The sequence below is a fragment of the Triplophysa rosa genome, linkage group LG22, assembly GCF_024868665.1.
Source record: "Triplophysa rosa linkage group LG22, Trosa_1v2, whole genome shotgun sequence".
Taxonomy (NCBI): Eukaryota; Metazoa; Chordata; class Actinopteri; order Cypriniformes; family Nemacheilidae; genus Triplophysa; species Triplophysa rosa.
This window is the reverse complement of record NC_079911.1, coordinates 11889730-11916691: the sequence shown is the minus strand read 5'-3', so window position 1 is coordinate 11916691 and position 26962 is coordinate 11889730. Positions and strand designations below refer to the sequence as shown.

Here is a 26962-nt window from a genome sequence, read left to right as displayed (position 1 = left end):
ACGTATGATGTGCTCTTAGCATTTAGTTTACGTTTAAAAAAGTGACTCTTTTTGTATCATTACAGGTACACTTTTCATCAGACAGAGAGCAGAGTTTGACCCTGAGCAGACTTCTGCGAGTGTAGTTATTGAAGCTTGTGATGCAGGGACTCCATCTCTGTCGTCTTCTGCCACAGTCCAGGTTCAACTCATAGACGTCAACGATAATGCCCCCATATTCCACCAGCTGGAGTACAGAGCTACAGTACCCGAAGACCAACTTCCCGGAGCCACCATCCTGACCTTAGAAGCAGTAGACGGAGACCTATCTCAGGAAAACTCTGGCTTTGATTTTGCAATCGCTAGCGGGAATGTCGGAAATGCTTTCCAGATTGAAAGCAGCGTCCATTTCATAGAAGGTCACGGTTTCCAGACAGTAGGAACCTTGATACTGGCAGAGCGACTGGATTTTGAAACATTGTCACACTATAACCTCACCATCGCCGTCTCGGACCGTGGCAGTCCCCAGCGCAGTTCGAGTGTACCTGCCATCGTCACGATCACTGATGTGAATGACAACCCTCCTGTCTTCGGCCGAGCTGAGTACATTGTTGCTTTGAATGAAGGGGCGGCAGCTGGTACTGAAATCCTACGTGTGATTGCAACCGATCCGGATTCAGCTCCATACGCAGAGGTCCAGTACAGCATTAGCTCTGGAGATGAGATGAAACTGTTCTCTGTGGATCAGTGGACTGGAGCGTTGAAGCTTCAAAGACCTCTGGACAGGGAAAGTCGGACCTCTCATGTGGTTATAGTACAAGCCTCAGATGGCCATGGTCATTTTGCTCTTGCACCTGTTAGCGTTGAGGTGAAGGATATCAATGACAACAGACCTTATTTTCCTATTGCTACTTTAACTACAAGTATCCGTGAGAACCAGCCGCCCAACTCCGCTGTGACTGTGTTACACGCCATCGATTATGACACCGGTGTTTACGGACAGCTCAAGTATTACATCATGGACCACACTGGGCTCGGAAGAGATCTTTTCTTGGTTGACCAGAACTCAGGAGCAGTTCTCTCCAAGCAGACGTTTGATTTCGAGAAGGATAACTCATTTTACTTCATCGCTTCAGCTGTGGATGCAGGGAACAATTCAGCTACCGTCACAGTGCAGGTTTATGTTACGGGAGAGGACGAATATGATCCGATTTTTACCTCCTTAGACTTTTCCTTTGAGGTACCAGAGGGAGCCAATAAAGGACAGAGCATTGGAGAGGTACAAGCCAAAGATGAAGACAGTGGAGTGGATGGGATTGTACTGTACTCCTTCCCCAATATCTCGCCTTACTTCGACGTGAACAAGACCACTGGCGTGATCTACCTTAAGATGGATGGCTCTGGCAGGTCAAGTGGTGGTAGTCGCTCAAAACGAGAAACACGCTTAATGACTATGGATGTAAATGCCCACAGCCCCCTCGATAGCTCAAGAGTCGCCACCGCTCGGCTCACCATCGACATCACCAACACATCCTTCGGTCTGGCAACCGACTTTAACATTCTGCTTGTAAGCATTATCGCTGCCTCACTTGGAGTAATTGTCCTGTTAGTCATAATTGCAGTGGCTCTTTATCTAGTCAGATCAAGCCGCAAGAAGAAAGGACAGGATACTGGAAATAGCACTGTATCTTCGGGCACAGCTTTGCAGAAGTTGGATGAGGTTAAACCTACAGGGGGAGACAGGATCTATCATCAAGCCCTTCCTGGATATGCAGGAGAGGATGAAAGAACGGGTGGCACCTACACACGAGGAGGTTCTCTCGATCCCTCTCACTCCAGCGGGCGGGGATCAGCCGAAGCAGCAGAGGATGATGAAATCCGCATGATCAATGAATACCCGAGAGTGGCGAGCATCACGTCCTCCATGCAAGAGCACATCTCCGCTCGCGGCCCTGACTCAGGGATCCAACAGGATGCAGATCAACTCTCAGACATTTCTTGTGAACCTGGACCACTTGATGCAAGCCAGTGGTTCAAAAGTAAGAAACTGGGAAGTATCAGTGGCACTCTGCTCTCGGGTCAGCTTCCGGTCTACAGAGATGAAGGTGGAGGCTACCTCGGAGTAGGAAGAGGGTTAAACATTTCCCATCCCAAAGATTACGGTTTCCCCGTGGATGGCAAACCATCAGTTGATGGCTCCCTTACGGCCATAGTGGCGAGCGATGAGGAACTGCGAGGCAGCTACAACTGGGACTACCTTCTCAACTGGTGCCCTCAGTTCCAACCTTTAGCAAGTGTCTTTACAGAGATCGCCAGGCTGAAAGATGAGAATCTACCCCCCAACAACCCACGTCGCCCCTTCCAACCCAAATTAAAAACCGACCCCAAACCAAGAATTGACCCACCGCCCCTCATTACCTCAGTGGCTCATCCGGGGGCCAAATCTGTCCCGCCTAAACCAGCCAAATCACGGACGTTCCATAACTTTGCATCTCTGAGGCGTTCACCTATTAGCCACGAGGGCTCTATTTCATCGGCGGCAATGTCTCCTAGTTTCTCCCCTTCACTGTCTCCACTTGCTTCACGGTCTCCAGCAGTTTCCCCCTTTGGTGTCACTCAAGGTCCCTCAGCATCCATTATCAGCACCACCGAGCACTCCCTGGAGAACACAGATGAAGCCGAAATGAGGATTTAATGCTACATTGAACTCCATTTTTGGAGGTCGTTTTTTGTCTTTTGATAAGACTTAAGTTGCTCTTAGTGTTGTTACAAACTTAAACGGCAGCATGAAACCAGCTGTGATGGTGACGCAGGTGTCGAAATGGTAAAAGTGTTACGCAGATGAAGAATACCTTTCATCAGAGCCACCGCAGTGTTGATGATGTGAAGAGTTGTGTTGCTTTGTTTTGTCTCGCTGGCTGGCCAGAAAGACAAAACATAACTGCTTGTTTTTTATAATGACGACTCAAACAGCTTTGAAGTTTCTCCATCCAGAATAGCTGCTATCATCGTTCTTTTTAGACCACAGTGAGAACTCTGTAGGAACACAAACTGAAAGATTTGTGTATGTTTGATATGACTGGGATATGTTTTAATTTTTTTCTTTTTTTACTGTATATTTTTTCAACGATGATACTCTTAGTTTCGTTTATATATATTTTTTATGCAAGTTTAATTTCTGATTGCCATTGTTTTGAGTGAAGAGGTGCTTTGATTGACATTGTTTATATGTGTATTTATATGTATGCTAGCCATATTTTGTGCATTATCATTGTATAGTGTCTAGGATCACCATACTGTGCGACTGTGACATTTGTGACACTTGTAATGTGAATGATCGGAAGATTTTATTATTTATAAAAAGAGAAAGTGTTAATCTTTCAATGTTACATACAGTAGTGTTGTATTATAGATCTTTAAATGTGCCCCCGCCCCATAACGTGATAGTTCACCCAAAACATTTGACATCCTGTCATCATTTACTCACCCTCTTGTCATTTCCAACCTGTATGACTTTTTCTTCTGCACAACACAAAAGAAGAAATTTGGAAGAAAGTTGGTAACCGAACAACTGCGGTACCCATTCACTTCTATTGATGGACACAAAACGTGTGAAAGGGTACCGCCATTGTTCGGTTACCAACATTTTTCAAAATATCTTCTTTTGTTTTCTGCAGAAGCAAGAAAGTCATACAAGTTTGAAATGACAAGAAGGTGAGTAAATGATGACAGAATTTTCATTTTTGGGTGAACTATTCCTTTAAACTAGACTTTTCGGCATCTTAGTTAATTTATTGTACAGTAGAAGGGGCCGGACTTTTTCAGGCTCATATGGAGACCTCAAAGACTCTTGTTTATGTGATTGAATTTCTCGCAAAATGCCAACAAAGTGGAGCAGCTCCTGTTTTTATGATGCTTTTTTGTGACCATAACAAAAAATGCTGTATTGTCTGCACATCTGACGTTGATTTACAAAGTAAAAATGTTGTCACTCTGAATTGATCTGGACTCCAGATTATTTACCTTCCAGGTTGATTCACGAGAAAATTGACTTTTTATATACTCTGGACATTTTCTATTTTAAGCTTTTAAAGTGCCCTGCATTTTTTTTGGTCTCTTACCATCCTCCTCAGTGAATGACATTAGTGCTATTTTGCTACCTCTGGTGCATGTCTGATACCAACACTGCCTCAAGTGTTCCCTGTTAAGCACCCGGAACCGATGGAAATGAGGGGCTTGACGTTTTGGATGTCTGCCTTACACGATTAATATTGAAAGCTGACATTTTGTTGTCCCATAATCTGGAAGACATCAATTTGCAGACAGCTGCTTGCAATCTGGCGGCAGCACAACTTCAATCATCTGTACGTGTATTTAAATCAAATATTAAATTACGACTGGTTTCTTTTGTCAAACTTGCGTCCTCTCTTGTATTTCCTCCAATCTTAAATCAAAACCTGGCCCGGGAGTTGAAAAATAACCGAACTGTAGCAAAACACCAATCATCTGGCTTGAACATAAATTGAAAATGGGAAGGGTCAGAGTCAAATTTGTCCTTCATTAAAAAGCCATTTGAAAGGATACAGTATGTTCCAGGCTCTGTGTTGTTAAAGACAGGGTGTGCCCATTCGTAAAGCAATGGCGTAGTTAAATGCAAGCATGCAAATGAAATTTCTTTACAGAAAATGTAATATAAAGATAATCATGCATCATATGAATCAAGCAGATCTGTAAGCGATTACATTTGCCATTGCCGTACAGTGCGTTTAAGGCATACAGGAAATAGTTACATATCATGCTTAGTATTGCATGACATCAAGTCATTAAATTAACCTGTTTCTGTTTTAAAGAAAGCACATGTTGCTCCAGATGCAGTGGATAAAAATACAATATTTAAACTAGATGGAACAAGTGGATTACCTTACATTCACCTTACTGTACAGCCTCTCTCCGTCTCACAGATATCTGCTGTGGTTTCTCACCCCCTGCTGTGAGATTACTCTTGGTGGAGATTCAGTTCTTTTCTATCTATGTGCTATGCGTGTCTAACTGATTTACACTGTCTCAGATATTACGAAGAAATAACAGTCTCATTCACTTGCACAGTCAGCATTGAACAGTGTGAACGCTATATGGATCTTTTTCATTATAAATGACATAATTATCAGGTTCACATCTAGCCATACCACTTTGATAGACTGTAAGAATAATGTGATCTGTGGTATTTTCTTAGTAATATGTGTAGCATTTAGTTCTGTGTTATCAAGATTGGTGTGGTTTGTGTTATGAAGATAGATTACTTCCATTTAAACTCGTTGCATGTGGTGATGTTATATATCTGCATGTTTACCTTTTAATTCATGTCTTCACTACATGAATTATTAATACTTATTTGAAGTCAAGAAAGAAGAAAAATAACAGCATTTTACATCTTGCTGTCATTTACGAAGATGATCAGCTTAATTTAGCTTATACATTTTATTTATTTTATTCAAGTTGTTAAATGTCACATGATTTCATCACAATGTATTTGAACACGATTTTACGCATTATAGAACAGTCTGAAACATATAACTGACTGGTCATGTTTGGAAAATTAAAGGAAAATGAATTTTTGTCCATAATTTGCACACCCTTACGCCATAGGTGTATATGACTTTCTTTCTTTAGCCGGACACAATTTGAGTTATTTTTTTTAAATAACCTTTTCTTTTTCTAGCTTTGTAATGACATTAAAGTGTCCCTATTTTGAAGCTCCAAAAAACAAATCCATCCATCATAAAAGTAATCCATGTCTACAAAGTTAATAAATGTCTCTGATGCAAAACGACACCTTTGTGAAACCGATTTTTGAGCATATTTAGCCAAGATAGGTTGTGTTAGAATTTGTACACGCATACTGTATAAGACTACAACCGTAATGGCGGCAGGCCACAAATCTCAATGTCGAATGCCATTGGTTCTCATATGAAAACCAATCAAATTTGATATCGAGTCAGTCTGCGTGTGTAATGATGGTGAGTAAATCATGCATTAAAATTCATTTTCAGGTCAACGATTCTATTAAGACAGCCATCAGTAGGGTTACAATATTACTGTTTGCTATTAACGAGTTTACCAAATATGATGTAAAATATATGTACTTTGATGGTTGGTTTGTATACTTTGGGGATATTACAGTTGAGGAGATTTGTGTTCATCCCACATCTTTGGGATAGGTATTATTAATGTCATTGGACCCACCCCACCCACACAGACAATTAACACATCAATAAATTGTGTGTGGTTTTGCCATTGACCTGCTGTTCATACACCTGCTTTTCAGTTCTCCATCGAAAGTCCAAAACCCCCAAGTAAAGTCAAGTATTACTGATTATACTCAATGACATGTGTGAATATTTCCTAAAAGACAAACTGCAGCAACTAGTAAAAAAAGGTTGTCTGCATACGGCAGGTTAGATTATGGTCCCAGTTATAAATTAATTTGAATAAAATATGAAACACATTCTTGTACACCTGCACATCCTCTGGGTAAATGCACAATAAATATACTGTATGGCTATGCACAAAAATAGGATGCTGGGTATTGTAAAGGTTTCAGCAAGTAAGGCCCACAAGTGAACCAACCACACAGGGAATCATGGGACAAATCTACAACTTTCACAAAAACGTGGAAAAAATAGTATAATTTGACGGCTATTATTCTATTCTTTTTTTGGAACCAGTCAGTATAAGTAAAAGGCTGATGAAGGATTTGGGGGTATTTCTGGTCAACATGTTTTCCCTTCACTTTGTCCCACCATCATTTATTGCCAATGTTTTGCTATGTTAATCGGCTGACATACCATTTATTATTTATTTTCTGTAGCTCACAGGGTAGAGCGACGCAACTCAAACTCTACACCTAAGTCAACAACAATTTATTTCTCTTTCCGCTCATCTGACATTTATCATTTATGTGACATTTTAATATTACATGTTGATGTACATGTAAAATAAATGAGACACTAATATATTGTATATTCAAGGGGATTTAAACACACATAAAGTAAAAGAGGAATGTAATATAATGTAACTGTTACATCAAAAATGTAAATCTTGTCAAAAATCTCTCTGCATCGGTCAAGTGCTGAAATGGGTACATGACCTTAGCATCAGTCATACAGTAACGCTTTACCCATTGAAGATTATCTAGATAAGAACAATCCTGCATTTTCAAGTCAAAAGTCAAAGGTCAGCAGTGCATTCCACCGTGACACTGTGCTCATAAAAACATGTTTTGGGAGTTCAAGAGCAAACTTCTGGTTTTGAAATCAAACCTCAAATTTACTTGATAAATTCTGTGATGCAGTTTACGTATTCTTATCAGAGATTTATCCTTTCATAAACACTACAGTAGAAAACAAGGATGTTTCCATAGCACCATTCAAATCGAAATACACTTGAAAACAGGATCCAGCAGTATTGGACTCTACAGCTGAAACAGGCCTGCTACACCCATCAGATCAGCAGTAAATTCTAATGATCCCTGCGTTCCTCGTGGAAAAGTCAGATGTATCTTTCATTGATTATACTGTAATTATTCCACAGAGTCTAAATTATTTGATACAAAAGCAGTAAATGTCTCTTTGACAGGAATTTGAGTTATGCCAAGTGTATATTTTGAATTGCAGAATCATCTTGGCTCTTAGATCTTATCATGTGAGATGCTATAAATGATACTCAAAAAGTGCCTTTAAAGAAGATCGTTAATTAAAAACAGATCTGGTTAAAACAAAAGGGAGTTTTCTGCCTTTTACTAAATGGAACCTGCTTTAACTTTTATTAGTTCTGACTAAAGTCGCCCTTAAAACCAAGATTCAGTTGGGACCGTTAAGGCACTGATATATAATATCCAGACATTCAGTTCATGATATAGTTCATTTCATTTGGACTTAATTTAACAACAACAACAACAACAACAAAATTGCTCTTTAAAGCATATTGTGTAATCTATCCATCCCTGTCCTGATTGAGGTATGTGCTGTTTTACGTTGGATGATGTTGCTTTATGATTGACGTTGGATGATGTTGCGCATCTGATACTGTATGACAGATCATATTTTGTCACTGTCCTTCTGAACCCTCAGAAGTCCAAATTCACAGCTTTTCAGGAAATGGAAAAGACACAGTTGTTTTTAAATGATTAAATACTGTGTTGTCAAACTTGACAAGTGCTCTTTTAATACGTGTCATTAGATATTTGCAAAACCCAGTGACAAACATAAAGGGTGAATAAGAATAATGATTTAAATTGATAAAAATCATGAAATATGGAGATAGGAGATTTCAGATGGACGGCAATGATTTGCTCATCTTCAGCTTTCGGTTTTATTCAACAAACAAAGATAAATGTTATTAATGCTCCTGAATACCTTTTCTATGTAACATTTGATCATGAATCGGCTGTCTGCGAACATTTCAATCTAGAAATGAAAGACTATAGATTTTAGTGTAGGATCATAAGAATCGTTTAGGTTTCTCAAAATTAGAAAAAAAAATGTTTAACATGGCACAGTGTGCACCAGACTTAATAAATCAGAAACAGACAGATTTTTGTTTTACTTTAGAAGATGTCTTGATATGTCAAATGTGAGTTTTTTACTAGCTCCCATGCACAACACATCCATTTGTTTCCTCATTTAGGAGATGTTTGTTCTTACAACAGTGGTGATCAGTGGCACTAACTGAAAAGACAGTGAGTAGTGGTCTCTCTCTCTCTCTCTCTCTCCCTCTCTCTCTCTCAGGGTGTGTTCTTGAAATGAAAATCAATGCAGAATGGAAAAACTGGAAAAAAATCAGGGACAGTTGATGGTGATATCTGAAGTATTTTTGCTTTATACGGTCAAACAAATCAGCAAAAAAGTAAAATTCTGCATCAAATGATTAAAAATATCACTCTGCAATCTGTGAGGTCACATTTGTTCGACAGGATCTGACACAATGTAAAGGAAAACGATATTCGTAAAAACTAAAAACACATTTTCAGGCCTGTTCGCAAAAAGCTGATGGTTTTCCCTTTCATGCCAGCCAAAACCATAAGCAATTTTCTTACATTGCTTCTGCCTAATGTCTTTCCTGTCCCTCCTGTATTAATAAAGCTTTCTGTGTCGGCTGGTTAAAATCAAACAGCGGCGAGTCAGAGCAGAATCATAGTTATAGGTTGGAGTCAGAGTGTGTTTTTCTGGTCAGTCGCTGAGTCACTGCAGACATGCGCGAGCGCCGAGTCAAAGCCCTGCGGCTCGGCGCTTAATTACATCTCTTCCCTGGGGCTCTAACATCTCCTGGGGTGTCTGGAGATACACCCGAGAGAAACACGAGAGAAGTAGGACGTGTGGTTTGGCTCGGTAGTAATTCTTGGCGAGGATATACAGTAGTAATTCACATAATTCTGTTTTAAAGCTGTTAAAAAATGACTGACACTGTTGAGGTTTGGGATGCTGCTTTGTGGAATTTGCAGGGTTTTTTTCTGTATTCTGAATTCTGTATTTTTCTGTATTTTGTTGTTCTGTATTTGTAAGAAATCAAGATGATTAAAGAGGTTGCACAGTAAAAAAACTGGAATCTCAAAGATTTACAGTTTTATTTTACACATTTTTTATGTTTTTAAAATACATTAAAATGGATAATTACAGGAATTTACTGCAAAAGTTACAATAACATAAAAAAACTTGTCATTTTATTTTACAAAGAAACATTTTACAGAAAAAAGCCCCACCTGAAGTTGAACATTTGACCAATTTCTCAATTCTTGTAAATAATTTACAGCATTGAAAGGAACAAAATTCTGTCATCATTTACTCACCCTCAGATTGTTCCAAACCTGTATACATTTCTTTGTTCTGCAAAACACAAAGGAATATATTTGGAGGAATGTCCGTATCGAAACAGATCTCACCCCCCATTGACTCCTATATACAGTAGTATTTATTTTCCCTACTATTGCAGTAAATGGGGGATGAGATCATTTTTGGGTGAACTATCCCTTTAAAGCCAAGTAGGTGGGTTACACTGCAAATTTTTTTTATAATAAAATAATTTACTTTATGCTTACAAATAAAAATTACGTACATGCTTAAAACAAGAAAAATATCTACCAATGGGGTAAATTAAATAATCTTAATTTAAGAATTTAGCAAAGAGGAACTTAATTCAAGTTTGTTTTTTAAGCCCTGGCAGATCATTTTTTCATTCTAAATTAGATTTTTTTGTAGCCAGACAACAACACTTGTCCACCTGGTTCTGATCTTCCCACCGTCACCAGCTGATCTACCAGTTAAAACCATTAACAGACCAGGGGAAACGGCCCCATAAATTGCTGCCTACACGATTGTTAGCACCAGAACTCAGAGAAATGCTAATGCAGATATCTGCCATAGTGTGGTGTGGAAAAACAAGATGAATCACATTTAAAAGGGATTGTATTTCACAAGAGTATCAGTGAATATCAGACCTCTCGTCACTCTCTCTCTTTTGTGTGGCCTGAGTTTATATCAACAGTAGGAAACAGCCTCCATCCATAACCCCAGCAAAAAGCCTCTCAATGCCTCCCTTCTTTTCCAGGACTCCCTGACAAAACTGCAGTTTGTGGGTTGAAATCTGACAGGTATAACATTTGTCATCCTTTCTTGTTTTGATTCTAATATTTTGTGAAACTGACGCAAAAATTGGGGACAGAAATGATTTTTCTATGTGGGAAAAAGATCTAGACTTGACTGTGAGAAACTACAATTTTTCAGGGGATCTTGAGTAAAATGTGACACTTTTACGCAGACAGAGACTATAAGCGGGAAAACTCACTGAAAGTAGTTTTCATTCAAAACTGCATTCTCTAGAAGTCTGAAAGTAAAAAAGTGTCTTGAATCACATATATTCCAGGTCATGCACTTGCATTCAGAAAAAAAACCTGGTGTGTGATTTGTGGTTCAACTCTAAACTATGAGGTTTTATTCTGTGATATAGCTGCTACTATATGTAGTCAATATCTTATAAACTATGAAAGGGAATTTTTAAGAAAGTTTCTGATGATGTATGTTGGATAAATGCGGGAGCAGGCAAAATTCTTCAAAACAATTGAGGATTGGGACTTAACAATACTGACAAATAATATTTCACCACTGTGCCTTGAGAATGACAGTGTGGATTTGAAAACTGAGCAAAGAAATTTATCTACTACACCATCACTGTATTTGTATTTTAGACTCAGTCGTGATATACAGTCGTGTTTGGTTTCAGACAGTTAAACTGGAAATCTTAAATTATTCGTTTGACTTAATATACCACTGTAGATCTTCATGGTTTGTCTTAGGGTTTTCCACTTTCAATGAACTCTCTGTCCCATTGTCAAGCCAAAATTCTTTTTTATTTCAGTAGGTTGGACTGAAAATATATAACATTTTGTTAACTTCTCAGACATCTCGGATATAAATGAACTGGAGCTCAAGTTTTATTTTGCAGAAAATTATGCTATTTCCTCTTTCAGCACCCTAGGAAAATTGTTGGCAAGACACTAAAATTGTCAGCTATATGTTTATTGGAGTATCACAATTTCAACTTGAACTCAAGTAAACTCACAGCTCATGTGTAGCATACTGTAGCATTTGATGACTTTTTGTATACACAATGTATTTTATATCTAATTTCAGAATCATCGATGAGGTGAAACCAATAACTGGACTGTACTTTAACGTAAGGTTAAATCGTAACGATTTGTTGTTTTTTGTGGGGTTATTATTGCTCTATATCAAAGTGCCTTGATATGAACGCCATCCTTTCTTTCATCCTCAGGTGTGAATGCAGACACAAGAATCCCTCTGACCTCAAGGATCTGAGTTGAAGAGATTTAAAGTCGACCCTGAACAGCACAGTCAAGAGCCACATACTTCAAACGGAAAGTAATTCAGAATGTAGTACCATCTGCTTTCATTTTACAACACGATTTCACACCTAAATAAAGATCTGATTCGAACTCTTTCATTGCTAACTTTTTTCTCGTTCTGCTTTAAAATGTTGGTACACTCTCAGAAAAAAGGTTAAAAAATTGTCACTCGGATGGCACCCTTTAAAAGGCCCTAATATGTACCTCTGAGGTACTAATACTGTATGCACTCCTTAGATGCAAAAGTGTACTGGTGAAATGGTACAGGCCTTTTTTTTCCTTTTTTTTGAGAGTGTATAGCGCTGATCAAACATGTTTTTATATTGTTCATATACAGTAGTACTGATATTAATAGGAACATCTTAGCCACAAATAAACACGTGTCAGAAAACATCTTTGCTTTCTTTGCCCTGGTCCGCCTCCCAAGGTACCCCTATTTCATGGCACTGGACTCCATGATGAAAGATGAAGCAGCCTCGACATGAATAAAAAATGAGAGGATGCTTTCTCTCCTTAAGACATCAATGACTCGTCTCTTAAGTGGCTTTGATTTATTTAATTATTGGAATATTTATTTGTCTGTTTGGATCCTTCATGAAATAGATTTTCCCCAGGAGAGTGCTGGATTTGACCTATCAAGTGCTTCAAGCGAAACCTCCTCCAGACTATCACTTCTGGATCAAGTCGCTGGAGAGATTAGACCAGGCATTGCTCTGGTGAGTCACACGAGGGTTTAACCAAAGCCCTGCTCTATTTCTTCCAAGCTCCTGCCAGCCTGATCTGCCTGCAAATCTGATAAACCTTGACAGGAATAAAAAAATCATTCCTACTTTTAGAGTGGATAAGGAGTTCAATGCATTGCCTGAACCCATTCATCTAGAATTTGCGAGAGATTTGTAGGTTGGGGTGATTAGGTTTACGATAGTATTGGCACAAGTTCAGAAGACTTAACTCATTTGCCCAATGGGTTTCTGGGAAAGGTAAGGACATGCCAATATATCCTCTTTCTTTAGAGGTCAGCTTTACTGTTTTATTTCTTAACAGTAGAAATCAACATGTGAGTTGAAAATATCTAGACTAGCTTACGCTGTGTTACTTCAGCCAAGTTGGAGTCACGCACCTTGGTGCTTTTATCCCGTAATACTCATAGATGTGAATGCATGATTCAGCTCCATGGAAATAAAGTCCATCTGTATGGTTACTCGACAACAGACATGATGGTGTGAATCACAGAGACGACGCATGCTTTAATTTCATTTTCTCATGCCACTGCGTGCCAAACAGACTCTTGTTTTTCAGCTGATGCAGAGGAAAGGGTTCGGACTTCTCAAAAATGATGTGATTCCAGCCTGGCAATGTACAGCAAAAATAACTGTGTGGAAAAACAACGACTTTGAAAGGGGTACAGTAACACGCAGATCATGACAGTAACGGTAAAAGACAATCCGGTGCTGCAGAGAAATACATCTATCAATGCACATTTGGGATGTAGTAAACCACATTTTTAGTCACAAAAAATACTTGAGTATATATAAATACAATTCAAATTAAGATCTAGATTTAGTTGAAGTTAATTTTCTATTTATTTTTGTACAAAATTGATTTTTGATTTAAAGGTTCTCTGTTTGAATTTTAGCGGCATCTAGTGGTGATGTTGTGAATTACAACTAACTGCTCACTCCTCCACTCCCCCCTCCCCTTCGAAGTCCAAGCTTTTGACGTTCCAAAACGCTAGATAAATGTATTTGTGAACCATCCTTTTAAAATTACATAATATTTAATATATATGCAGTATAATCCAGTCAAGACTTAAAGCGCTTTGTAAAGATTAAAAGTTTGCAGAATTAAAATAACTGCAAAGAGGGAAAAGTAGCATTTAAAAACTTTTAATCTTTAACTCTGGGTTTAATCTGACAGTTTCTGTTTTTAGCCCTCAATACATTAATACCACTGGCCCAGTAGCATCTGTCTCTCTTTCTCTGACTCTTCGGTTTATCCTATGTATAACCCTGCTTTGAGGAGATATTATTAGCTGGCAGGAGAGGAGAGAAAGTGATGGAATGCAATAAGAACATGGATGCAGGGTCATAATCCAAACACTCTCAGTGTCCTTATAAGGGCATCACTATTGTGATTAAAGCTTTGCTGACACATTCACCGATATAAACCGAGCTGGAGTTTCTCAGGATGGATTCCTCGTGTGGAGAGCTGCATGAGAATGTGTGTCTTCACAGTTTATCCGAAGTGCACGCTGGACTGTTCCGTTGTTTTATTGTTTGGAATTGGTCACAGCTCACACATTGGAGGTATTTCAGCATGTGCCTGGCATGTGTGAGGAGATTTGGAGAAAAAAGTACATCAAAACAGCCTCTACAAAAGTGATATTAACTCCAGAGAAATTGCAGGGAAACGATAAATTATGCAGAATTTTTTTTTTTAATGCATTGAAAATGTTTCGTTTTTTATTCTTGAGTACTCGAGACCGGTCTCGGATCATTTTTTGATAGTCATGGTCTTGTCTAGGTCTTGACTGTCTTAGGTCTCTGTCTTGTCTTGGTCTCAGATGTAGTGGTCTCTGGATTTTATTTCAAGACCGGTCAAGACTACACCTGCAGGAATTACACTTAAATTTTAGACACAATTACAAACAAATATAAGTTTTCGAAGAAATGAAGACAAATCAATAATCGCTGTTTTGCTCCTGAATACTCAACTCAACTCAACTCAACTTTATTTATAAAGCGCTTTTACAATTTTCATTGTTACAATACTGTAGATAACAATGCTTAGAATGCATGATTCTGTGCTGTATATGACTATTTTTAGTATGTGGATCTTTTTGATGAATTTTAGGAGTGCTGGTCTTTGTCTTGACTCTGTCTCGGCCTGCCTTGATCTTGTTTTGGTCTCAGCCTCTCAAAGTCTTGGTCTCGTCTTGGACTCGGCCCCTCGAAGTCTTGGTCTTGACATCCTCTGGTCTTGGTCGTGGTCTTGTCGTGGTCTCAGCCCCTCAAAGTCTTGGTCTTGTATTGGTTTTGACACCCTCTTGTCTTGGTCTTGTCTTGGTCTTGACACCTTCTGGTCTTGGTCTTGTCTTGGTCTCGGCCCCTCAAAGTCTTGGTCTTGCCTTGGTCTTGACATCCTCTGGTCTTGGTCTTGTCTTGGTTTCAACATCCTCTGGTCTTGGTCTTGTCTTGGTTTCAACACCCTCTGGTCTTGTTCTTGTCTTGGTCTCGTCACCCTCTGGTCTCGGCCCCTCAAAGTCTTGGTCTTGCCTTGGTCTTGACATCCTCTGGTCTTGGTCTTGTCTTGGTTTCAACATCCTCTGGTCTTGGTCTTGTCTTGGTTTCAACACCCTCTGGTCTTGTTCTTGTCTTGGTCTCGTCACCCTCTGGTCTCGGCCCCTCAAAGTCTTGGTCTTGCCTTGGTCTTGACATCCTCTGGTCTTGGTCTTGTCTTGGTTTCAACATCCTCTGGTCTTGGTCTTGTCTTGGTTTCAACACCCTCTGGTCTTGTTCTTGTCTTGGTCTCGTCACCCTCTGGTCTTGGCCCCTCAAAGTCTTGGTCTTGTCTGGGTCTTGACACCCTCTAGTCTTGGTCTTGTCTTGGTTTCGACAACCTCTGGTCTTGTTCTTGTCTTGGTCTCGACACCCTCTGGTCTTGGTCTTGTCGTGGTCTCAGCCCCTCAAAGTCTTGGTCTTGTATTGGTCTTGACACCCTCTGGTCTTGGTCTTGTCTTGGTCTTGACACCCTCTGGTCTTGGTCTTGTCTTGGTCTTGACACCCTCTGGTCTTGGTCTTGTCTTGGTCTTGACACGATCTGGTCTTGGTCTTGTCTTGGTCTCGGCCCCTCAAAGTCTTGGTCTTGTCTTGGTTTCGACACCCTCTGGTCTTGTTCTTGTCTTGGTCTGGGCCCCCTCTGGTCTTGGTCTTGTGTTGGTCTCGGTTTAGGTGGCCTCGATTACAACACTAGGGTAACACTTGGGGGAATATTGTGGTTCTAACATATTTTTTTACGTATTTTTCATAGATTGAATGTAATTCACATTTAATATTGGTAGTTGAAAAGCTTAATATGCTGTAAAAAATGTAATTTTATAATTTCGCATAAAAAAGTTATTCTCCATTCAACAGACTAAATGTTTAACTCATTAAAGGACAAATAGTAAAACTCTGGTAAACAAGAGGAAATATCTCAAGATACAAGTCTATAAGCTGTTTCAAAGCCCTGTGAATAAACAGGAGGTCTATTATAAATGATCCCTCTCCTCTATGAACTTGCGTTTGGCTCATAAAACTTCAGCTTTACACAACAGTGGCTGGTTTCACCAGAGCGTGCCGTTTTTATCATTGTCCATAAAACAAGAGCAGGTGGGTTAAGGTGATGGGTGAACGCTGTCAAGAAGGGAAGTACATGCTAAATCTAGATGATTTATACACTCCGTGTTTAGCCGGATAGCTGGGGGTGCGAATAAAAAAGCGAATCGTTATTTTCCTTACAGGTGTTAACACGTTCTCAGAGACTGACCTCACTGAGGCATTCTGGGTAACAAGCTCTGCCTCCCAAATCACTGAGTCCCCCTGCACCTATACGACTCCCTCAGAGGTCAAAGGTCAACGGCTTGCATTTATTTATCATTTGAGCAGATCCGGATCAGATGTCATTGCCGAGGAGTGTTATGGGAATGTTATTTGTTTTTGTGTGGGTGGGTGCTATGTTAGTTAAAAGAGGCTTGACGTTTTGAGAAGGGTTAAGGGAATGTTTGCTCTCTCTTTTATTGACTTTGTTGAGGAGGCTATTCATCTTTCTATCTGCGCAGGACCGAACCCCAGGAGGTGACTGCCCTGTCGTATTTATGTGCAGCTTTGCTGGAGATGAGGCTGGTAAACACAACATCACACACAACATCACACACACCGAAATCTTAGTGAGGGTCTTTCATAGATGCAGTGCATATTGAGATTATTATATTTATTATATCCTAACACTAAATCTAACCCTCACAATAACCCCATTGATATCATTAGAGTTACAGTACGCAAAATTATTTGGTCCTTTTAAAGGAGCAATGTGGAGAATTTAGCAGCATCTAGTGGTGAGGTTGCGAATTGCAACCAACGGTTCACTCCACCCCTGACCCCTCCTTTTCAAAGCACTACGGTGGCTGACACAGGACAAAGATGTCGTCATGTTTTCGCTTCTTTGCTGAAGTAGATAACGTATTTACAAAACGCCTTCTGTAGAGCAGTCTGTCAGATTTAACCTGCACATTTGGTTTAGGTCCTGTGATTTTGATTGAAACTTAGCCAGATGTGAAATGTTTGAGTGGTATCAAAAGATATTCAGACAATAACACATCCATCTTCCTTTCACTTCCTTTTCACGCTTTAGTGTCATCAGACAATTTATCATTGGATCTCACAGGACACACCTGCATTCACAGCTGTAAATCTTCGGTTTCCCTCTCACTATAAACAAATGGCACCTGGCGTGTGAATTCTTTCTTTACTGCGTGATCTCTTATGATAAAGACTAAGATGAATCAAGTCTAAGAAACTGACTTCTAGTCTTCACGTTTGCAAACGATAATTTAGGAGAAAACATTTCTTGGTCAAGGAGAAACACTGAGGAGAAAAAAACGAAATTCTAAAGCTGGCTTCTGTGTTGCGTGTGAGCGCTTTGTCATAGAAATATCTCTCACAGATGCGTACACTTGCGTAAATACACTTTCCTGCTGTGTTCACAGTCAGCAACTTTATACTGTGAAGGGCAAAGCCACAGAGAAACTAACCCCATGGTGTTTGGAACACTGCAAGAGTTCACAGCGTCTAAACTACAACAGCAATGTTACTCATTTAGCATTGTGGTTTAGATGCTTTGGCAGTGTGTAAGTGGCTTTTGGGCACTGGGAAGGCTACGTGCTGTTAATTGGGTGAAAGGAAAAGTTTTATGAAATCCTCTAAACAGTTCACATCAAACAGGGTTTTGTGGGAAGGCGCTACAGCTCAATGGTCTGTTAGATTCAGTGACTCAAATTTCTCATAAAGAAAAATGTTAGCATTTTTGCAAAACTTCTATTGTAAAATACTGTAAATTTGACACTAAAAGGAACTTTTCACCCAAAAATGAAAGTTCTGTCATCATTTACTCACTCTTCTCTCTGCAGTCTTGTGTCCATACAATGGAAGTCAGCATGGAGGTTGTTGTTTGGTTACCAACGTTCTTCAAAATATCTTCTTTTGAGTTCTGCAGAAGAAAGAAAGTCATACAGGTTGAGAATGACAGGAGGGCGAGTAAATGCTGAAAGAACTTTCATTTTTGGGTGAACTATCCCTTTAACATGTTTTCCACAGCAAAATTACCCGATTATTTCCCTCACAACCTTTTTTTGTAATCTTGGCAAGAGAAAGTTTCATCGGCTCGCGCATTTGACATACGAAGACAAACTAGTGTTGTGCATCTCAAGGGAGCTGGTTTGGATCAGTCAACAGCCTCGGGTTTACCATGTCTTCTCTAGAGGGTGATTTGGGGTGGGCCGAGAGCAAGGGCTCCTGCAGCTGCTTCTAGTTGTGCAAATCGTCACACACACATACACTCACACAGCCTCTCTAAATGGCATCTGGTTCTTTGTGAAAGATATGGAGGTGGGATGCTGGGGTCATCTGTTGAGCCAGGAGTGCAGTTTTAATCTCATAAACATGACTCTGGATTCTTCACAAGTCTTGGCAACATTCCACAACTGATCCCACAGGCCGCTGAAGCGCTCGGCATCCAGGAATCAGTCATCTGTACCTTGGTCCAGACCCAAGGAACAAGAGCCATGAGACACTGAAGAGAGATCCATATACTTCGCTTTATGTTGCATCTGTTGACCCTGTAGCTCAACAGGTAGAGCATGGTGCGAGCAATGCAAAGGTTATGGGTTCAATTCCCAGAGAGCACATAAACTGAAAAAATACTGTATATATTAAATTCATTGCTTCAGATAAGAGTCGAATTGATGGTGAATCTAGTATATAGTGTTTATGAATTTTTTTGAAACACAATGACTTAAAAGACACTTGACCTTGAATTCAGGGGGCTCATATATGGAATGTTGCATAGAAACCGTCCTCAATTAGATTTTACGATCATTTCTCAAAGTGCGCCAATGTGATAGAATGAACGTACACACAGAAAACGCACGTACGTCTCTTTATCAGATGTGAAATCTTTAAATCGCAAATGATCGTGAAATTGTGCGCAGCTAACAGTTTCAGATCTCCGCATTTTAACAATGTCTGATTAATGTCATTGATATATGAAAGAGCACCTGTCAACATCCAAATCCTTTACGAGCGGCAAGAAATACTTATATTTCCAAAAACATGCAGCACTCGGACAAGCAAAAATGAGTACGTCTGCTCAGACCCTGACTTGGCGGTAAGCACTTTTCCACGTCAAAGACCGTTTTTATATATACAGTATGTATGTTGCCGTGGATTTTGCATAAACGTGCATACGCATGTTTTATAAATGAGGCTCCAGATCTCTTTAGAAACAAGTAGTGTTTTTCTGAGTTTATTGATTGATGAAAGAGTTTGTCAGAACAAACTGTTCTGTGTTAACACATCTATGTCGAAGTCACTCCTTAGTGTGTTGTTATGAGTTTAATAATAAAAGACATGAAGGATTCGGCAGTGTGAGAAGTACAAATTGTGTAATGTTGACATGTAAGGTCTGTCTTTGTGGGGTAGCTCAGACGACTTTCGCTTGCTATGAATTACTGATTGTAAACTTTAAAAAGTTCCAAAATCCCCACAGTCTTGATGATGAAGATGAAGCACTTAAAGTGAAAGAGGCTGCAGAAAGGTCTGTGTCCAGTTTTTCTTCATCCATAAACTTTCAAAACATACATTTTCATGCGAGTACCATCCATCTATGTATGTTACTGCTCTTCCAAGTGGGTCATGTAAGAGTCAAAGATGTCCAACAAGACAAATAAGGATGTCTGAGATGAGAGAAATCCTTAAACCTCTAGTTTAAAACACATGTGGCAGGTTCTTAGAAATGTGTTCAACACGTTAATCATAGAAACCTGTATGAATTACATATTTAATGTGTTTTAGAATGTATTAAAAGATCCTGGCAGAATATTGATCACATAGTTGACTTGAAAAAGATTATTTGGAAATGAGGATTTGACTAAAACAGTTTTATGGGTCTAAAGGTTGCAATTAGAATGAATAACTTTGAGATTGGTCATAACTTTAAAACCCAAACTAACTTGCGGTTTGAAATACTTGACTTGTGGCTTTTGTGAATCCTTTGATGGAATGTGTTTTGTGTGTGTAATGAGTGTGGGCAAGTCGGCTTGTGTTTGAGGGAGGTTTACAACATCAATGTACGTGCATATCGCTTGTTAGGCAAAAAGTCATACGTGCAAACCTCACATTACAGTGCCTTTTCTCCCCCTACATAAACTACATAAAACAACAAAATACATTACAGGCAAAAGAAAAAAAACTTGGCAGCTGAAGGAAACTTCTAAAATATATATGTTTAACAATTTTCACCTGTCGATGTAAAGTAGCTGTTTTAAAAAGTAAATAAGGACATGTATTTATACAATGTTGTCAATGCCAGCAACAGCACATTGTATTAATAACAATAAATATCCCTTTATGTTTGGGATGGCTGTTTGATTCCATCGGAGAAGTTAATGTGATATGCAGAGCTCCCCTGCTGAGATACTTACTGGGACCACCACACAGCTGCTAACATCAGATTTGGAGACAGTCTGCTCTCAGGTCAGTTTTAAAGACATTCTCATGGCATTCTGAGTGAGAAGATGTGAGAAAATGTGCAAGAGCGTGTGTACAGTAAAGGGTCAAATAGATGGAATGAAAGAAGTGTTAAAGATTAACAGGACAGTTTAAGCTAGGTAAAAGATTGAGAGAAGAGAGCAAAATCTTATCCATTTTTCTTTTATATCAAAATTTGTCTGGGGAATATTTTTGCCAAAATGAAAATATTTTTAATGTAATAACAATTGTGATTGAAATTGAAAAAAAAAATTGTGATTACTTTTTATTTATTTATTTATTTGGGCGACTTTTTAATAGAGCGACATTAAAATAGGTGATTCGATTAATGGACATTTATTCATACCTTTTATCCAAAGCGACTTATAAGTAGGAGAGCATATAAATATTTTGTCAACACGCTAAACAGTACCGTTAGTTTACAAACAGCACAGTTAGTTTACAAGCAGTAGTCTCTACTAACAGTTGTTGAAAAAGCACCAGAAAAATTGTGGAAAACGTGGAGATTTACTGGGATCAGAATTTATATCCATCCAAAAGTATTAAGTATAGTACAGACTATTTCACGAAATGTATTATCCTGCCAGCAGATATCTAGTTACAGTAAATTTCTTTTAAGTGCCTCTTTCTATTAAGTCATAATATCTTTCAAAGGTTTGATGCAACTAACCTGGCAAACTTTAGCAAATCCAGGGATTATTTCATCCTCACAACCATAAAAACGACTTTGTTTCCAGGCAGACACACCCTGTATGATCATTCCAAATTGAGAAAAGTCAGCCAATCAGATTGTACCTTGCCAAATCGAGAAAACAGGGTGTGTTGTGTAAATCTGAGACTACCAACCAATTTAAATAGAACATTTAAGATGTTTATTTAGATCATAGTTTTAAGATATGTGCAATGAAAAGTTATAAGTTTGAGGAACCATGTTTGTAACAAAGTTTAGTCTCTTGTTCTTGTCATGGTAGAAGAGCTATCATTTTATTCATAAAATTACATGTTGCTGCAGCTTAATACTAGTGAATCTTACATCACAGTGAGAGACAAAGTGGGAGCAGAGGTCAGAAGGGGAGAGGACTCAGCCATGGGAGGAACGGAAGCTCATTGAAAAGGACATGAGTCGTGTTCCAGCCAGAGAAAATAGTCCACGGTTCAACAGCTTTCCGGAAAAACTGGTTAAAATAACAGACCCTGGCACCTTGCATTTGGTGTAATTATGGCCGTCCCAAGGCAAGCAGATCTACCGTCCTGCTTTATTTCACTGCTTCTGTGGGTGCGGGTGACTGACCCACAAAAAAAATAAAAGTCCTGTAATATCTCACTATAAAAATGATTTTGTGAATGATATTCTGTATCATTGTATAATATTATTGCTATTGAAAAAGGAACAGACTCACTCTGCTTTTTTAACCCAAAGTCCTTTTATCTAAACATCTTTGATATTAAGAATGTTTCTTTAAATGATGCATTTTGGTTTAAGATTACTTGAATAATACTGTATGTCCACAAGCCCCTGGAGAGTGTTTGTGTTGGTTTGGGAATGGAGACTAGAAAAATGAGCTTATTATTTTTATTTAGAAATATTTTGAGATGGCAAAGCCTTAAATCTCAAAGACTTGTTCCTGAATCACATATTGTTTCTAATGAGAGTTAAGGGATCATACAGTATGTTTTCTTAGACTACTGTAACTTTCCCAGTTATTTTCAGTATTCATGATATGAAGTGTCCAATATGTTATGAACCTTCAAAATGTAGTTGTTCAAAATGTGATGTCCAACTTTGGAAAAATGATGTCATCAATTAAGATGTATTACCGTTGTATTTACTGTATGTTGCATAGTTGTACTTTGTGTGCAACTAAAGTTCAGCTTTAAATTACACATTACACATGCACAAGACTTACTTAGTCAAGGCCCATAAGAATGACGGCAAAATATTACTACACAGGAGGAGGAACAAATATCAATATTTTTTAGCCAAATAAAAAAAAGTTGTTATTCTTTCCAATAAATACCATAAAAAAATCTATTTTGTACAAAAACTACGGAGTGCCACTTTAAAGAACACAACAACTGAAAATCAAACGACACTAACACAACTGTCCTCTCTTTATTCTGGTATCATACTGCCACCTTCTGGTGAACAGTCACTTTTATTATTTTTGTTTTACTGTATGTGTATTGGACATGAAAATATTACATTTGAAAAATGATAAAAAGTGTATGGATAACAATAAAATAAAAGCATTCATGATTTGTTATAGCACAAAACATTCCCCATGTTCTGCAAGAACTGAAACAATAACGTTATAGTTAGTGTTTCAGTTTTTTTTATCATACAGCTTATTGTACAACCTCTGGCGTTAAATAATGTTAATAATGCCATTTTGTATTATTGCCCCTTTAGTATTTATTAGTATTATGATATTTTCTTTGTAAATTATTCTTTCTACCCTTAGCCTACTATGAGACAACAGTTCAATGTGCAGTTATTGCTTTACTACAAATACCAGTTACATTATATAGTGCAGTTAAACCATGGTTAATTTGCTGTTAAGTGAAATAACTATGCCTATTCTTGTATTTTAATTTCAGAAATCACAATTTCTCTAAACCACTGTGAGCACTGCAGTTTCTATTTATGTTACCAATTATTAAAACGATCATTCACTGCTGTTCTGACATTTTGTGCTACCATCAGATTGTGCTGCCCTTTCACGTGAGTTAGGTTTAGGGTTTAGGGTTTGGGTTAGTCTTGTATTTTTTATACAAAATACAAAAACACAAAATATTCCAAGCCACCAACTGTTGTATGTGGATATTGAGATTTGTCCAGCAGGGGGCAGTAAGGCATTGTGTATGGGGCATTGTTAAAGGCTGTGAAGAAGGGTAGTGTGTTGCGCCAGTGTATGCTTTTGTGTGCATGTCTGAGGCTGCGTCCGAAATAGCCCCCTATACCCTAATATAGTGCACTACTTGAGGCGACATCCATTTTTAGTGGTGTCTGTCGGTACACGATCCGGGATGCCTGCACGATCCGTTCTGCGCATGCGCATAATGACGTAGTAAACAACTTCACGGTTTCCCTACACTATTGGTATCAAGCATGCGATGAAACGCTTGACGGCCAGACGGCACAACTGGCGGCATATTTTTGTAGGCTACGTCGTGTTTTTCATTTAACAGTTCACGGCGGGTCTATTTTGATGTTTTAAAATGTAGCTTACGCTATGCATTACGATGTGTTTACGTGGTTGCCAATCCAAAATAATAAAGGAGTTGTTACATGAACATACACGATTTTGGTTACATGTGGAATAAAGTCTGAGTCTTGAGAGTCTGTCACTGCAAACCTTCAGTTTCCTCCATACTCCCCTTTGCGATTCATTGTTTAAATCGACTCGTTTTGTATTAGTATGGGTCTATATATAGGCTAATATATCTATCTATATAATCTAAATGAGGAATAATCCCTTCAATGGTGGTTACAGAACACAATAAGGAACATAATATGCATTTCTGCCTAGACTATCTGCACTTACATGAAGAAAGAACTACAAACAAGTCTGGGGAAACGTTACAGAGTATTTCAACGCATAGTGTGCACACAGAAGTGACATGAGATCAGAGGTGGACAGTAGTGAAAGTCGCGGTACAAAGGTGCTCAAGCGTGGAACAGATCGTGCAGTGTCGTCGCTAAACAGAATTGTCTACTACGTCATTATGCGCATGCGTGAACGGATCGCGCAGGCATCCCGGATCGTGTACCGACAGTGTCCGAATTCATAGTGGACATTATTGAGTGCACTCATTCAATCCCATGATGCACCATAATAACGAGTGTACAACCGATGTACACTCACCGGCTACGGCTAGCTGCTAGTAGCCATCTACGTGACGCTCGCGCTGAATGAATTCCCGCGTCTCGGCAGAAGAAGATGGCGCCCGCAGCGTTTCCAGAGCACCGAGTTATCGAATTTACTCACTCGTTTTCACCCGCTCCTTAAAGTGGACTGTATGAGTGGACTAATGTAGGAATGCTGAATGAGGGTATAGTGGGCGATTTCTTCTTTTTGTTAGTATCCCAAGTAGGGTTTGGAATCGAAAATCAATTCCAATTTGGAATCGGAATCGAAAGGCTAGGAATCGGATCGGAATCGAAAGGAATAGGAATCGGATACTTGAGATTAAAATTTGAATTCCTCTTATCAATTCCTTTGTGCATATTTTCATAAAAGTACATGCGTTGCATGATCTGCTGATATCTCAATAAAAGCCCTTGTGAAAATTATCGATTTTTTTACTATAGTGAGCATAGTTTAGCTATAGAATTTGCATTAAAGCACAGGAATCACAAATTAACCATAGTTGCATTATAGTAACTGCAGTTTAACCATGATGTAGTTCAATACAAATTGTAATAAATCAGAAAAGGTGTGTTTATATGTGTAAATATACACAAAACGCTGCTCATAAATATATATATATTGCAAACAAGTCAATAAGCAGGCTAAATGACCATACAGGTTGATATCTAAATGTTTTACTTCAACTGTGGAATCGAAACTGGGAATCGATAAGAATCGAAATCGATAAGCAGAATCAGAATTGGAATCGGAATCGATACAATTGAAACGATTCCCAACCCTAATCCCAAAATACTACACCAACTGTGGTTCATGAACGAATACTACAACACACTAAATAAACCAATCAAAATCCTCTGGAGGTTTGTACAGCCCACTTGCGGCTTAAATCCCACCCACTTGCGGTTGACCCGCCCATCTGCACCTCGCTCCGGGTTTTTTATTGATGCTTAATTAACAACAACAGATACATGAGACAAATACAAAAAATAACAACAATAATAATAACAACAACATAGCATAAAAGAGAAAAAGATAATGAAAACTATATACAAAGGGGTCCGACCTTCGTTTTTGCCTAACTCGTTTTCCCTTCCCATCATGGCTTCTGCGCCGCGCCGACTGCGCATTCCACGCTGTCTAATAAAGGAAGGAAGGTAGAGAAAGGAAGGTCGGGGCTGTCGTCAGATCCGCAAGGCATTTCGGGTTACCGGAGACTGAGTCGCCCAATAATACAAACAAGCCGCCGGATGCAGCGGAATAGGCTGAACATGCGAAAAAACGCCTGGTTATGAATTAACACACATTCATCTCCATGAATGCATCTTTTATTTATTTTCCCCCCATTCCTGTCGAAGTGTCAGTGTTTGTTTGCGCATGCACTGGGATAAAACAGCCAGCACGCTAATCCTAGAGGGAACGCACAGGTAAGATAGGCATTTGTATTTCTTCATCTTGATTTTAATGCCATACATTATGCATTGAACAAACATGGAATATGCCTTTACTGTGAATTATGGTAAATCACGAATCCGTAAATAAATATCGGCAGCTTTAGATGATGAGGCTACTATAAGTATCTTTTATGTCTCCCGATGCACGAAAGTCGTGTCTTTATTTAATGAAAAGCCCTTGGGCGACATGAATCGTCACTTGGACATTGGCTGCTTGGCTAGACGACGGTACAGTAAGTTACTTAAAAATAAGAAATAAAAAATAAACCATCTAGTTGAATGATGGGGGCGATAATGAAATAAACGTTGATGTATTGTGGAGGTTTAGTACTTTAAAGACCGAAGTGTTTTTATATTTCTCAGATAAATGGTGTTGTAGAACTGGCACATGTCACACCTGTTCTCTCCAGGTAAAACGAATAACCTCCAGCAAAAGAGACGTCCCGCGCACATAACAAGAACAATTTTAACGAATTGAATGAATGTGTTTTGTTGAATATTTTGTCATAAAAAGCCTCTTGGTTTCGTCGTCTCGCTCTCTTGAGACTTTTTAGGAAGACGTTTAATGAGGACACGTGAGCTCGGCCACATTGCTCGTGACGTGTATCTTTGACTGTAATGGTTGTCGTAGATGCAGAATGGGTTGAAGCGCGTGTTGCCTCCGCAAATTCATGGAAAATCAGGATGAAAATGCCAAGGTCGAACGTTTGCAGAATCCCCGCAGTGCCCTGTGTTCACGCAAGAAACATGGTGTCATCTCTGGGTTCTTCCCTTTTTTGTAGGACAACCATAGTGATAATAATTGAAACATTGTTATATTACCATGGTATTTAAACGATTAAAATGTGGGTATTCAATTACATTACATACACCTCGTGGTCTGTCCTTATATGACAGCAGTTGCTGAAAAATCAATGAAATTGATCAAAATCCCCAGAC

At 38.9% G+C, this 26962-nt stretch overlaps 2 protein-coding genes and 1 long non-coding RNA gene across 6 annotated transcripts in view; 2 read left to right on the top strand and 1 right to left on the bottom strand.

Moving 5' to 3' along the window:
• dchs1b (dachsous cadherin-related 1b) overlaps nt 1-4400 on the top strand; it is a 97134-nt gene extending 92734 nt beyond the window's left edge. The window contains exon 21 of the mRNA XM_057320308.1: nt 66-4400. Within this exon, the coding sequence (XP_057176291.1) occupies nt 66-2674 (2609 nt within the window). The 3' untranslated portion in view covers nt 2675-4400. The remainder of the gene's footprint in view (nt 1-65) is intronic.
• On the bottom strand, nt 2529-25687 carry LOC130545667 (uncharacterized). The gene is made up of 3 exons (XR_008961687.1): nt 25636-25687; nt 18049-18142; nt 2529-2638 (listed from the first exon to the last, which is right to left on the bottom strand). It is a non-coding gene; the product is annotated as an uncharacterized LOC130545667 (long non-coding RNA).
• arfip2b (ADP-ribosylation factor interacting protein 2b) overlaps nt 24543-26962 on the top strand; it is an 18461-nt gene continuing 16041 nt past the window's right edge. The window contains exon 1 of one of the 4 annotated variants that reach the window (XM_057320311.1): nt 24543-24753. In XM_057320311.1, coding sequence (XP_057176294.1) covers nt 24748-24753 — 6 coding nt within the window. In that variant the 5' untranslated portion in view covers nt 24543-24747. Of the gene's footprint in view, nt 24754-25765; nt 25997-26962 lie in introns of those variants that run through there. The other 3 variants (XM_057320313.1, XM_057320314.1, XM_057320312.1) reach the window with 3 other exon arrangements.